At 38.8% G+C, this 14,643-nt stretch overlaps 1 protein-coding gene across 1 annotated transcript in view; it reads left to right on the top strand.

Annotated features, from left to right (window-relative positions):
- The window catches only part of GABRB3 (gamma-aminobutyric acid type A receptor subunit beta3), a 115,338-nt gene extending 103,432 nt beyond the window's left edge, over nucleotides 1-11,906 (top strand). Inside the window, exon 9 of the mRNA XM_061998105.1 lies at nucleotides 7,959-11,906. Within this exon, the coding sequence (XP_061854089.1) occupies nucleotides 7,959-8,309 (351 nt within the window). The 3' untranslated portion in view covers nucleotides 8,310-11,906. The remainder of the gene's footprint in view (nucleotides 1-7,958) is intronic.
- The last annotated feature ends 2,737 nt before the right edge of the window (nucleotides 11,907-14,643 follow it).

Below are 14,643 nucleotides of genomic sequence, written 5' to 3'. Positions count from 1 at the left end.
GCTTTTGTACAAAACATGTGCATGAGCACTCTGTCATTGATTTAGAGTGCTAGCTCAGGGCACTGGGAAAAAAAAGAACAAACCAAAAAAAGAAATATTAGTCCATTTATTGTCCATATCTGCTGTAGTAACTTGTGGGTGTAGTAACAGAACAACTCAATGCTGTATGAGGTCCAGCCTGAGTCAGAAGGCACTGTGGTGCTTTGGATATCACTTTTTTTTGTTTTGGGACACAGCACCAGCACATCAGAAGCATCACAACGTGTGGCCTGGCATTCAGGCCCTGATTTCAAGCGTTGCTCTTATGGTACCCAAGACTGGGAGTGCTGCTGAGGCAGTGTCTCTCTCTCTCAGGCAAAGGGAATGAAAAAAGAATGAGGAAAAATGCCATGTTGTTTTCACTCAGGAGTGTTTTAGCCCCTGGAAACCAGTAGAACCAACATGGGCACTGGTATAGCTAATTTTTTTTATGTGTCATAGGACTGAAGTCTGGAGTGCAGGCTAGCAGGCTTGGTAATAAACACTCTTCTTAAAGCAGCAAAAGGACTTTTCATGCTTTCCTAGTCTTACTTGATTGTAGAGCAAGAGAATTTAAATGACGAAAATGTTCTAGGCCACAAAATGCACAAATGAGAGTATGTGTTTTGTTTGATAATTGCTATGCAAAGCAGCTACCGTTCACGCTCGGTAACTCTGCTTCCTAACGCACACATTTGCATCGGAGGTTACCAGTTAAAAATCTAAAACTGGCACAACCATCTCCACTGTGATGATGCTGCTGCTGCTGCTATGGAAGTGCCTGTCCATCACCAAGTTTTTAGGGGCTTACCTCTGAGTTATTGCTTGCTGTGTTGAAGAGGGCTCCACCAGCTGCTGCAATGGAGCTTCCTGTAGGCTTCGCTGCTCCTGTTACTGCTTTCTATCCAGCTCTGCCCCTATGTTAAAGCCGAGCCCAATAGCTCCAGGCTTAAGGGAAAGAAGAGCTCTTGCAGCATGGAAACAGCACAGCCAGTGTTCTCATATTACAGACTTGACAGAGAAAAGCAATGGGGAGAGGAAAACTCTGCCTGTCTTCTCCCATGTAACACCACTCAAAGTATCATGATGACTGATGTGTGTCTGACTGAACTGGATCTCTGGAAATGGTTTCAGAAGATTCAGAACTGATGATGAGATGAAACCTGAGCTGACTTTTATGAATGACTCATCTATGGATCAGCAGCTGGCTAAAAGAAAATTTCACATTTAGCCATCTCTTCTTTTGACTGCTTTTGCATCACATTATGTTTCAGATAATGTACTGTAAATAGTACTCCTTGCTGAGTTTTTACAGCCTATCCCAGTAAACCACAGTTACTGGAGAAAAACAGAATGCTCCTCTTCAATGTGTATAACCAGTATTCATACATGTACTAGTTTTGGTTTGATAACTATCTTTTGAAAACCTTGATACACTGCTTCATACACAAGGGCAAGCTCTAGGATAAAGGAAGAGCTGAATCTTGATCTTCCATAAAATATTTCTTCTCCCGATGATATCAGTGCCTAAATTAAAGTCCTGTCTTTGTGGGAAAACTGTCAGAAAAGAATAGGTGACCTGTAAAAATGTTTTCCCTTGAAAGTTGATAACCATTGATATACATCAGTTCTGTTTCTCCTGTTTACATTTGCAGATTCGGGCTTCATTTGTAGCTCTCCATGCACTTTCAGTTTTGCTACATAATTGCTTCTTTTAAATAAGTCTCAGATACAGCCTAATTTACAACTAAATCAGCATGAGAGTGCTCTGAGGCAATTCTGTTCTTTCTTGTTCACGCTGGTGATAGAGGCTACTGGCATAATCAGCTAGTGAGCATGTGTTTTTGGACATTACTCCTTCTGGGCCAATCCACAGAGGTTATGATTTGTTACAGTCCCCTGCTAAAAATATTGCTTCTTAGTTCAAGCTGTGGCAATTTATGTTTTCGGTTTGGTGAGACCAAAAGTTCAGCCCCAGGGTATCAATCAGGAGGGTAGCTATCACACAAGCTCATTCAAGCTTCAACCCCCTGTGGCTGTCAGACATGTGGGAAGAGCTTCCTTTGAACAAAAATAATGCATAACCCTTTATAAAAAAGGCCTTTCTCAGCAGGCAGTCCCTGCATGGTTTTTTTTAGCTCTGGAGATTCCTGGCTCAAACTCCCCCCACTGTCGGCCAAGGCAGCAGTTTCCCACCAGGCATTGCTGAGAATAGAGGCTCAGGCCACTTACATCTACTTAACGCTTTTAAGGAACTGTTAATTGCAGCATCCCTTCTCACAAGTGGAATTTTATTCTGAGAATGAATATCTTGGCTGCTGTGGCAGAATTATCACTCAGTTTAAATTGGGAAATATGAGAATAGTAACGCTGGCAGTATTCTCCTGTGCATCTTCATATTTCCTGGATACCTTTTTCGGTGCTGTTTTGAACAGTGGGCTATTTCTGAAAAATAAGTGGGATGAGTAGGTGCCAAGTTTTGAAAAATATCTGTCAAGGGTGATGAGCACAGTTCTTGTGGGAAGACTCTTGTCCTGTAGCACTTAACGATGGGGACATTTGGTGCGCAGTGGGAGACTTGTACTAATTTTGTTTTGCACAACTATGAATGGTGCAAATACGGAGACAGTAGGGAAGATTGTACAGTCCAGAGACTGTGACAATCTAGAAAAGGTGAAATACAGGGCAAGGGAGGACCATACATTTCTTTCTTTTTCTTCCTCTGTTCAAATACATAAAGGTTGATTGTCAAACATCATTCTTACTTGGTGAACAGTGATATTAATATGAAAGTTCCTAATTACTTTTCTTCTTCATACTTCCCTTGTTTTTCAAGATCTTTCCCTCTTCCCAGTTCTGCTGGGTGCTCCGGGCTCATCTACTAGGCTGATATAATTCTCTTTTTTCCTGCTTAGTAATTGATATAAACATATTTAAATGGTAGTGAGAGAACCACCAATGTTTAGGCTCAAAGAAAAGACTCAACGCTGTCATTTTTGTTGTACTTGAACTTTTTGATTATTTTTAAAATATTCAAGGCATAATGTGGCCAATGAATTTTGGTTTAAGCACAGATAACACTTAGGGCCTGAGCACATGCTGTTCTACAGGTTGGAAAGCTATTTATACACACAGAAAGAATGATGAAAGCCCTTGCAAAACCACAGATTATTGCACCAGGGCAGATTGACTGAGAATCAGATAGTTGGAGTCTATATTACAATTTCCACCAAAAATAATTTGCACTTTATTATAATTTTGAGGGGAGATCTGTTTTGTGGGATAATGCACTTGAATAGTAATTTTGATGTAAAATAATGCAAGAGTAACTACAAAGACAGCTTTTCCTGCTGTTATTTAAACCCGCTATTTGCATTTATATTGCTTCATATGATGGAAAGTGTTTACATGATATTTAAAAATTTGGGAATTATGAACTCCTAAACAAAACTGTGGGGTCTGAGCAAAATGAGGACTTAGGAGGAAAAAGAGAATTCATTGTAAAGTGCTCCTTAAAATTTATGGAATATTGAACAGAGAAGTAAATGAACCTGAAATAATTCAGACACTACCTAATAGTAAATCAAGCCTTATGGTAGTTTACTGACCCTAGTAAAGTGTTTTCAAACTAGCATTAAAACTAAGAACCTCGATTGGAGGAAGATATTCAATAGCAGGCCTTGTCTTTAATTTCTTTCAAAATATGATACCTAAATGAGCCAGTATGGTGTTTAGGAGTAAGAAGTAGATTCAGAACTTCCCACGTGTAGAAAGGTGTTGAAGTTTCGTACCTACAGCATACAATCTAAGATGAGCCCATTGGTGAGATGGTGTTCCTCCAAGAGCAAAGATCTGAAGTTCTTTGTGACCTTTGTCTTAATTCTTCTCTTTCTGGCTTCAGTTAAGTATGTTATGTCATTTTTGTGTGATGACATTAGGCTGCTAGAGTCTTTGGACTTTTTATTTGTAATACGTGTAATTCAGAAATGGTGAACCTTCAAAAGTGAACCTGTTTTTCTGTGTATGAAATCTCACAGCATTTCGTGATTCTCATCCTCCAAACAGAGTTATGTGGCATTCAGTCACTTCACCCTGGTGTGTGAACTATAGTTGTTCGGAAGTGTGCGGGATTGGGTTGGATTAAAATTGATTCTGAAGTTTTGCATATTTGGATCCATGCTGATTCAGCATAGAATTAATTAATGATTTGATACTCGGCTCTTTCCATTTGCTTTGATGAGCTCACTGGAAACAACCAGCCCTGGCTTGTGTTAGGTGGGAGATGAGAGCACCAACAGTGGAGAAGGGAGCGGGGAAATTAGAATGAGTGGCTTCAGGTGGGGTCACAGTGGGCAGGGAGGAGACTAGAAGAATGAACCCATGGGGTTGGTAGTGAAGGCAAAAAAGGGAAATATTTAAGTTAAAGAGGATGGTAGAGAGCAAAGGCAAATGGGCTTAATCCACAGTGCTATCTCTTCAATTTGTAGCAAGGTTTGAGAGCAAAGCCTGATGCTAACATTTTGGAGAGACTCTCCAGGGCACAGGCAGTTTAATTTTTGAGCAAGGTGATTAAATTATATTCTAAGGCTCATAAGGAGTAAAACTAAAGCTTTGTCAAAGACATTGACCTTGTTTGTCACATGTTGCCACAACTGTCTTCAATGCATTCAGCTCCTTTTCTTAATCTATATCTATACCTGGGGTAACATTTTCCCTGAAGGCAATGAGCAACATGCATGTTCACTTAGGGAGAATTTTGCCTTTCCTGTACATGTAGACAAACATAAGTTGACTTGCACAGGATAATCATGCCATTATTGGTTTGCTTCTTTATTCATTGAAAGACTTTATGCACATTTGTCAGAGTCATTTAAATGATTGCCTAAATCGTTCAGAAGTCATAGTTATGTGCACATACTTTTTAACATCGCATGCATTAAGTATTCCTACTTTACAACTTCACCTTAAGATTGTCACAAAGGATTTCTCTGATGTTGTTGAGGGCTTAGATGTTTAATCTAAAATATCTGAAGGAATCAATACAACTTGCAGGAACAGATCTTGAGAGTATTTATGGACTAGAAGCCTGATTTCAGTTTCTTGCAGACCCCTTCTTCTCTCCATCTGCTCCTTCCTTGTGTTTGATACGCAAGTCTGTTGCTCTATTAACAAAGAGAATACATTTCAATAGTATGTTTCCAAATACATTTCCTTTGACATTTTCAGAAAATATATGCTGTCATAGGACATCATAGAACATGATGGTACCTTCAGATCAAGGACTTAAAAATGTTGCAACTTTTTTGACCACCTTTCCAGTTTCATTTATAGATGCAGTGATGAGCAATGGAAAGTGGCAGCATCATTGGCAGATCAGAAGCAGAAGTTACATTAGAGTAGCAAGTAAGGTTGTCAGATAAGGTGAAGAAGAATAGCAGTGCAATAAGTGGAATTAAGTGGAATTAAATTAATTCCTTGGGCAGAAGAAGCCTGAATATATAGGTGTACCCTCCAGAATGCAAGCTTTCAACCAACTCCTTGTTTAGAAAAATCCAGGCTCAGTGTAGAAGGACAAAGTAGCCATGGATAGCCTAATGTCTGTATATATGGTGTATATAGGTGGCAGAGTATCAGGACAAATCAGGAATCCCCAAGGGAAAAAGCAGCTGATATCTGTGGTAGTGGAAGGAAAGTGAGTACAGAGAGACCTGCAAGGGGAAGGCAGTGCTGTCTGTGGAGCCCAGTAAAATGGTCTTTGCTGGGGCATTTATAGTAAGTTGAAGGATATTTCTCAAATCCTGGGAGGAGATGGGAAAGATAACATGTGATGCCATGGGGACCTGGATGAGAGATTTAGTTTTAAACTTTGTAAGGAAATTAAAGATTGTGGAAATATTTTACACAATGCTGTTACAAATACTGATCACAATTTATAGTATTTGTGAAAAAAAAACCCAAAAAAACAAGCCAAAAAACCATCAGTGGAAGCAAAACCTTTTTATTTTTTTTCAGAGATCACCATAGGTATTGATGCCATCCACAGCTGTATTTTACAGCTGTGTGTATTCCCTGGTTACAGATACCGCTCAACAGCATGAACTTGTTTCTGCAAACCTCAAGCTCATACTTTTGTACCCAACGGGTTTCTGCCACGGGGAAAATAAATTATTCTTAATCACCTCTGAGACTTCTTCACCCCATTATTTTGATTTTCGTAGTTTGTTTTTATTTATAGGCACTCATCAGCATAATGTGATGTTGTCTACAACAGCAGGATTTGTTAGATACCTTAGGATGTTTTTGTGTTTGCCTGTATGTCATCCGTAGTATTTTATATTCTTTTTCCATTTGGACAGAAGCTTGGCAAAGCATTACTGATATATTATCATAATTGTTTTCACTGAGAAAAGATAAGCTGTAGCATCAATAATTGATGAGAGAAATATCCATTGTACATAATTTTAACAAGACTGAAAAAAGCTAAGTGCATATGGACAGACACATAGCCAGGCATACATTTAATGCATCACACGAAGCTTGCAAAGAAGGTGGTATCAGATCCCTGTACAAACTTCAAAAGGCCATGGCAGTAGTGTCTTTTGTCCACCACTAAATCTGCTTCACCACTAACAGGTGTTTCTAAGATGAGATGTTAGCTGCTGCACAGTTAACACAACTAGATTATGTGGCAGGTTAAAAAAAGTAAGACTAATTGCAGGATTAATTGTGGATTAATAAATTGTATATGTAAAACTGGAAGTTATCCTGTGTGCGATGATTCACTATCTATTTCTGACATGAGGAACTGAATCACCTGAGCAGAGTCACACATGCATTAACTGGCTGAACATACTCAGCATGGAATGTTTATTTTACCTGCAAACATCATTTTCCTTTACCAAGACCTGGCAGGAAAGATGAAGCTGATCCCTGCATCAGCCATGATCTCTGCCTGCCTGCCAGCATGGGTCACAAGGGGATGTGGTGCCCCACCACTGAAGCTACCAAATACTAAGACAGTATCGTCCAGGACTTCTTCTCAGTGCCACTCATGGGACCTGGATGTTTTCCTGTATTGAAGAGGCCATACCCAGCTCTGTGCTGCTCCTCCTCTATGGCTACTTGGGGACTGAAGAGTCTGGCCCAGAATTTGTTAAAGACTCTAAATGATCAGAACTTTCCTCTTAATTACTGAAAATGGCATCACATTGCCCTCCTGTGCTCAGCAGTGTGCTCACTGCCTCTTGGATGTGAAGGCAGAAGGGAAGGGTGACACATATTTCCTCGGTTTAGCAGCTTTCTTGTGTGTTTAATTTCATTGCTCTTTAAGATCACTTACCCAGGTGGAAAAGCCTTGCAGTTAAGCATTGCCATGACTGGAAAACTCTAGAAAGGACTTTGGAAGGAAAAGTTTAAGGGGAAAGTTGTAAAGGAGTTCTGTGACTGCAAAATGCAAAGAGTTCAGCAGGTCAGAACTATTCTTGTGATTTTAGGAAACTTCACAGTCACTTTTTCTTCTGGTTTTAAATCCCAGATAGAAAACATTCAGTCCAGTTTAATGTGATTTCTTACTGTAGCAGAGAGAGAATCCATGCCTCAGCCTCTCACCCTATTGCTAGCAGTGTAGAGATTTCATTGAACTATGTCATCCTTTAAAATGCGGTTATTTTAGAGGGAGAGGGATATGATTTGGTTTGCCGCGTAGGGTTTTCTATCAGGTGTTGGTAGCATGATGATAAACCTGTTTGTAAAAGTATTTAAGTACTTGCCTAACTTTCAGCAGATGAATGTTGCCATTTTTTCTAAGATTGTCACATGCTGAAAATGAATACGTGCTTTCTTAAAATATGTATGGGTTTGGAGATTGAAATATGCCCACATTCTGCTGATAGGTGCCAAGTCTTTTGAAGCAATTTCTATCTCTATTTTTTACTCCCCAGGTGGACACCCATGGAAACATTCTACTAACGTCACTTGAAATTCACAACGAGGTGGCAAGCAACGAGGTCACCACCAGCGTGACGGATGCCCGAAATTCCACGATCTCCTTTGACAGCTCAGGGATCCAGTACAGAAAACAGAGTTCACATCGCGAGAGCTTTGGGAGGCGTTCATCAGAAAGAACAGGTTCCCACAGCAGGAGGGGCCATTTACGAAGAAGGTCTTCGCAACTGAAGATAAAAATCCCTGATCTAACAGATGTGAATGCCATCGACAGATGGTCAAGAATGGTGTTTCCATTCACATTTTCTCTTTTCAACTTGATTTACTGGCTATACTATGTTAACTGAGTGACTGAACTTTTTTAAAGGACTTCAATTATAAGAAGTGAAGTATTCCTTGCCTGCAGAGTTTATATATATTTATATGTAATATATATATATATGAACTTTTACTATGTAGACCATAATCATGTATGTGTGAATACATGTAGCAAAGAATTGTGTGTACTTAAAAGCACATACTGCAAAGCAAAAGTATATGTATGCACACACACATGTACACATTCGTTTTGAGGTTATGGACACTTTAAACATAGAATGTGCTCCAGAGGAACTTTTTCAATTAAAAGGCAGGTGTCATCAAAACAACAAGCCTTGAGAAAGTAAGTGTTGCATATTGTCACTACAAAACTTTGATTGTCAGAAATTTTCAAACAGCTGTAATCGTGTATAAAGTCAGTGTTTAATAACATTGTTTGTAAATGCTGCCATACACACTAATCAGAAAACAGTAGAATTACACTGGTAACGTTTAAAACAAGTCATTTATACTACAGATCCATCAAGTACAATTTCGTAAGGCCAAATGTATTTTTCTTTGCTAAAATTTCTTGAGTTTATATATGTCATTATATATTTTTTCCCCAGTCCTGAATGGGTGGCATTTTTAATGATCTCTTGCTTTCTCTTCTGCACCAAGCAAGGTGATCATGGCAGTGTTGCTTTACGTCTTTGGAGACATACATATACGTGTTCATACTATTTCAGACAGTCATTTTATGTGTCCATCAACAGTGAAATGAATCTTTTGTAAGTACTGTAAATGTACAGCACATTTTCCTTCCCTTGGACTGGTTCCAGATGCCATGCCATTTTGAAAGAGAACAGCACATTTTTAGTATAATTTAGCTGAGAATTCAACTACCGTCAACGTGTTCTACATCTGCTGTAGATGTAAAGATTGTTATTCCAGTGAAAGCATAGAAGATGTCTCAGGTTATTTGCTACTTTGACATGAAAACACCTAGCTGTAGCCTTTTTTAAACATGCATTCACATTATTTAACATTCTTATAACATTGTATGTTAATGTAAAATATATTTGCATAATATGCATATAAGTATATTTTCTCAATATTTTTCTGCCCCGTGCTTGCTGTTGTGACCGCATGCTATGTCATACTTTTCGTTTGTGTGATGTTAAACCTTTTTATTCTCTAGCATCCAGCAAATAGAGCTCTTCCAATACTTTGATTCAGTAATGGAGCATTTTCATATTTTATTTATATACTGAAAGTATATACACGTACACTTACTGAGCTAGTGTGCTGCCATCACAGATCGCAAAAGATAGCATGTTTTCTTTCAGCATCAATTATGTTCTACCTTGTCCCTCATGCAAATGTGTCCACTTTGCTTTTCATCCCAATTTGTTCCCTCAGCGGGATTCCAACTTTTTTCAGTCTAGTAGATTGTAGTCGTCAAGGTATGCCAATTTCAAATCTGTAAACTTAATTTGTTATTTATTAGAGCTAAACGTTTCTAAAGAAAAGAAGATATATTTTTTGTAAAGTGTTTCTATCATGTACATTCTCGAGTAACAACAAATACAGTAGCATAAATAGATCAAAAAAAAAAAAAAAGAGAAGAAATTCAGGTTTAGCCCTGCCAGTTCTCTGCATGTAGAATTCCTTTGGATATCGCTGGGAATTGTTGGCAGATAGGGAGATTTGGATGCTAGTTACAGACGTCTATGGGAACAAAATATATGGATATGAATCTACCAAAAAAACCCAAAAAGAGATGAAACTGAAAAGGCTGTTCTTGCTCTGTAATGGCCCATATTCTCTCTAGCACTTGATTTATCTGTGAGTAGAGCAATGATCCTTGTGTTGTTGCTCCATACGATCCGTTCCGATTCCCACCCCAGACTGTTTGCAGCTGAACTGTGAAACTTTGCTCTGGGCTGAAATTCAGCATAGATGAACCCGAGTTGCGAAGCCTGCATTGGAATCTCACCCTTGGGGCTGCTTCTTGACCAAGAACAGGCCTCGCACAGTTGCCTTGCAGCAAAGCTGCAATGCCATCCCCAGCTGGTAGCGTTCGCCTGTGCAGGATCAGCACTGCAGTCCTGCTGCATCCTTGGCAGTGGTGCAGAGTGGCTGTGACTGCAGTTTTTAAGCACTGTGTCTGCAGACAAATGTACGTTATGAAGAACCTCAAAGGAACCCATATAGCTGGAGCAGAAAAACTTGGTTTTTAAAAGCTCCTTGGTATTAACTCCCATTGGTAATCCCCAATGTGTTATGAGCTCTCTAATTTGACTCAAACTGTGAAAGGATTATAGAGCACATTGTTGTCATTATAATCAAAGTAACTAAACAATTAACAACCTCCCAAAGTACATATTTGGTAGAATTGTTGAAAAGCCCTCCCAAGTTTTTATCTTAATAACAAAATATAATTAAAGAAAAAAACCCTGATTTTAATAAAGCTTAAACATGGCAGGCTTTGCTTTAGAAAAATTGCCCTAATGAAATGATCTTTGAGCAAGCTTTTCAGTAATTGCCCTAAAGAACTACCTGAGTGGTCTCACCCTAATGATTTAATCACAGGTCTCTCTTTTCTTCAAGCCCAACTCCTAGGAGTTGTGTGGTCAACAAGAAGAAGAGATTTTGTTTTGTTGATAGAAATATGTACTCCAAATCCCACTGAGGTCAGTTCTCCAGTGTCTTCAGCCAGGATTTCCAAGCGGAGGGAAAATTACTGCCTGGCCAGAGCAAAGAGACCATGTGCGTTTTTAGAACCCTTCATAGGAAAGACAACTGAGTCTCTGAGAACTCTCTCTCTTACCCTTTGCACAACTGGAGAGCAGTGTGTTACTGCAGTCCCTTTCATGAAACTGTACTGTCCACCTTGCCTGTCATGGCAAAAACTGGGCAGGTGCACATTTCAGCTTTTTCACAAGATTTCACATTCATTGTTCTAGTTGGGTTCCATGGGACATACTTAAGTCACTTGAACCTTGAACAAATAGATCTAAGACTTGATTTGACTTGAAAAAAGCCAGGAAAATCTCACTTAAGGTTAACACTTCATCTTTAACACACATTTTTGTGCCTTTTTTTGCCAATTCCCTTCCTCCGGTCCCAGCACCACTTCTTACACAGACACAGATACAGCCATGTGTTAAGAACAGTGTTTGCCTTGACCTCCCATTTTCTGGCTCTTGTCCCTGTATGTGTATGTCGCTGCAGTATATGATTTTAACCATAGATGGCTTTAAGACTGAAAGTGGTAATTTCAACCAATTTGCACCAGAGTAATGTATTATGTATTTCATAGCTAATTAACTCCTTTCTAACTCAGCACTACTATAAATATCATTTACACATCATTTGTTTGTAAAAGGTGTTTAAAAACCCAAAAAGCTGGAACTATCTTGTGTTATAGCCCAAAGGGTCAATAAACAGTAGAAATATTATGGTGATTTAACTCTAAGTTAATTTCATCCCATCGTAAAGATAAACTAAAACCCAGTCTTTTTTGCTTAAGGCACATCTATGTATTTTTGGTATTCTTCAACAGTGAAAAAAAAAAAGAATAGTAAAATGGAATGATGAGGAGATGCTTTATGAAAATATTGATGAATGAATATTCATTTATTAAAAAGGATTAAAAGATTAATCGTTTGCTTTTTTTTTTCTCCCCCTGGGAATGGAGGGAGTGTGATGATTGTGTGTTTGGTTAAATTATGATATTTAATTATGTGTTAAATATCATGTAATGCTTCATCTCATAATTTTAAAGGAAAAAGCACATGAAAGCTTTTTCTTATCAACACACAAGTAGCAAAAGGGATTCTTAAGCATTACATTTCCGTATTTCCTTGTGTTTTCTATGGTAGATTAAGGAAGAGGGAAAATTTACATCCACTGACTTAGCAAGATTCTTAATAGCAAGTCAAACTCGCACTACCAGTGAAGAGAGGAAAGTTTGTCCTCTGCTTTATATGTAAGTTCTACCTGTCCAGGAAACAAAAGAGCTTTCACTGTCAACACCAGACAGTGGTGCCCAGTTTATTTGTTACATTAATCATGTCATATCCATTTCAAAGCTACACAAAAAAAGCAATTTCTCTAGGTATGCTAATTGTATCAGGAATGCTAATTGTGTTCATTACACTTTTAGATGTAAAATTGTTTTACAGGAGTCAGGGTACAGACATACTCCAAGTGAGGTTTTTTAAGTCATTTTGACAGTAGTTCAACAAACCCTTCCCCCAAAACCAAACAATTACCCTCAAGATTTGGAAAGCAACACCATTCTTAAACCCAGTTGCCATGCTTTGTGTTGGAACAAACTGTCACACACTTGCATAAATGTCACAATTTTTAGAATCAGATAAAATATTCATATACTATGAAGAAAATTAACTCTACCCCAGTCAAAATCAGCACAATGTTGCAGATTTGTAGATGTTATAGATGATTGCAAGACCTTTGAAGTCAACAGAAAGGCTCCCTCTGATTTCAGCACATTTCTGCTCACTTCTAGCAGCACTTCCCAGATCATAAGTAACTTCTGTTATCTATTTATTCCAATCCAGACCCTGGTGTAGAGTAGTAAAAATGAATCATGTACGAAGCTTAGTTTTGTGATTGGGAATATCTGGTAAGAGATATATTTCTTTATGCATTTTGGAGTTGATGTATGGATAAACATTGACAATTAATTGATCAAGTACTACTCATTATATTAAAGGAGTTCAGGTTCTAGTAGAAATGATTGGCTGTTTTATCAAAAAAAAAAATTCCTATTGGTATCAAGACTATTTCCACAGATGTTTGTTTATAGTCATGACTATCACAACAGCAAACATTACCTGCTAATAGAAGTATGGCAGGCAGCTGACTAAAAGCAGTGGGAAACCCAAGGGTCCTCTGAACTGGTTTTGAACAAAGAATGTCTCCTAAGTGCCTTCAAACTCCTCCAAATACAGGATATGAGTTTTTAAAAAATAATTTCAAATTTGGGATATTTATGTGGTTCTTATATCTTGTAATGGCCTGACTTGTGGACTCAGACAGACACTTTCTGAAAATCAGACCCTTTGACAGCTTATCCAACATACAACATCACTTGTCATACTGGAAAGCTAAAGCTATATTAATGGGATAATGTAATAGTACAAAAGGAGAAACTACTGCCGCTAAAAATCAGCCAGAGTTTCAATTATTTCCTAATTAACTAATCTGTAAGAAATGCTTAGGCAAGCACAGAACTTATTTGACAATGTCCCTTGCTTTTGCAATGTGTTATGCTGTATGCTTTTGTCCCAGCATTGCAGCCTAATTTAGATTTGCAGGTTTTATTCTTCCCTGGAAACAGGGGAAACCCAGAAAGTGGCTGCTGTGGCCAAGTTTACCCCTGCACTGGCCTATCTCCAGCAATGCATAGGGAGAGAACCTCAGATTTTTGCTACACAGAGCTCCCCAAAGCCACTCAGTTTCCTGCTCTGAATCCCTCCTTGGAGGCACCGATCTCTCTCCTTTGACTCCAGAGGGAGCCTTAGGCTAAACTCTGAATTATCCCCCAGCTTACCACCAGCAGTTGGCTCCTTTCAAGTGTTATTGCTTCTGCTGCAAAAACCGAGAGATAAAGCAGCTATTATTACCCTGGCTGGTAGAAGGTACACTGGCAAACAGCATGTGTACTTGGGGCTATGATACCTCATGGTAATATTGAGGTTATCCACTCTAATATTGTATTTAAGCTCATGTTTTAGCCTTCAAGAGTTAGGACACTCATCCCTAGGTGTGAATACTTTTTATATGAATGGTCTTGGGAGTCTGGGACACAGCCTGGCAAGCTGTCTAAATGACTTTAAATCTGATCAGCAGTACTGCCCTGGGCATTTGCTCTGTCCTTCATCTCTATCACGGGGCAGAGTTTACAATACCCTTGCACTAGGTTAACCACTCATCTGCAGGTAACTGAGGACTCAAGCCTGCAAGACATATGCTGCCAAGTGACTTGCTCAGCTGTACCATTAGATCTTCTGCTTGTTAGAGAGTCTTACAGATTAGATGCTGTATTAGTCTAACAGCTAACTGCCGCTTCAAACTTTCTCTATCTAAAATGCCAGAGCTGCCACTAGAGACCCCATTTTCCCATCCTTTGAAAACTACTGAAAAAAAGGAGAATTTGCAGACTGTCAGGCAATTAAGAACCTCTGCACACCCGGGCTCAAATTTTGCTTCAGGTTATACATTTAATCCACAGGGACAGAAGTAATTTGGCACAAAATTCTTCCTGCCTAGGGCTGCTCTTAAGAGTTTGCAGCCCAAAACACCAGTAATGTAGGTAGATGCAAAAGTATTTAAAATTGCTAGCAATGAAAT

Source organism: Colius striatus, chromosome 1 (genome assembly GCF_028858725.1).
Source record: "Colius striatus isolate bColStr4 chromosome 1, bColStr4.1.hap1, whole genome shotgun sequence".
In the NCBI taxonomy this organism is placed as follows: Eukaryota; Metazoa; Chordata; class Aves; order Coliiformes; family Coliidae; genus Colius; species Colius striatus.
The sequence above is the reverse complement of the archived record's forward strand: the minus strand, read 5'-3'. Positions and strand labels throughout refer to the sequence as shown.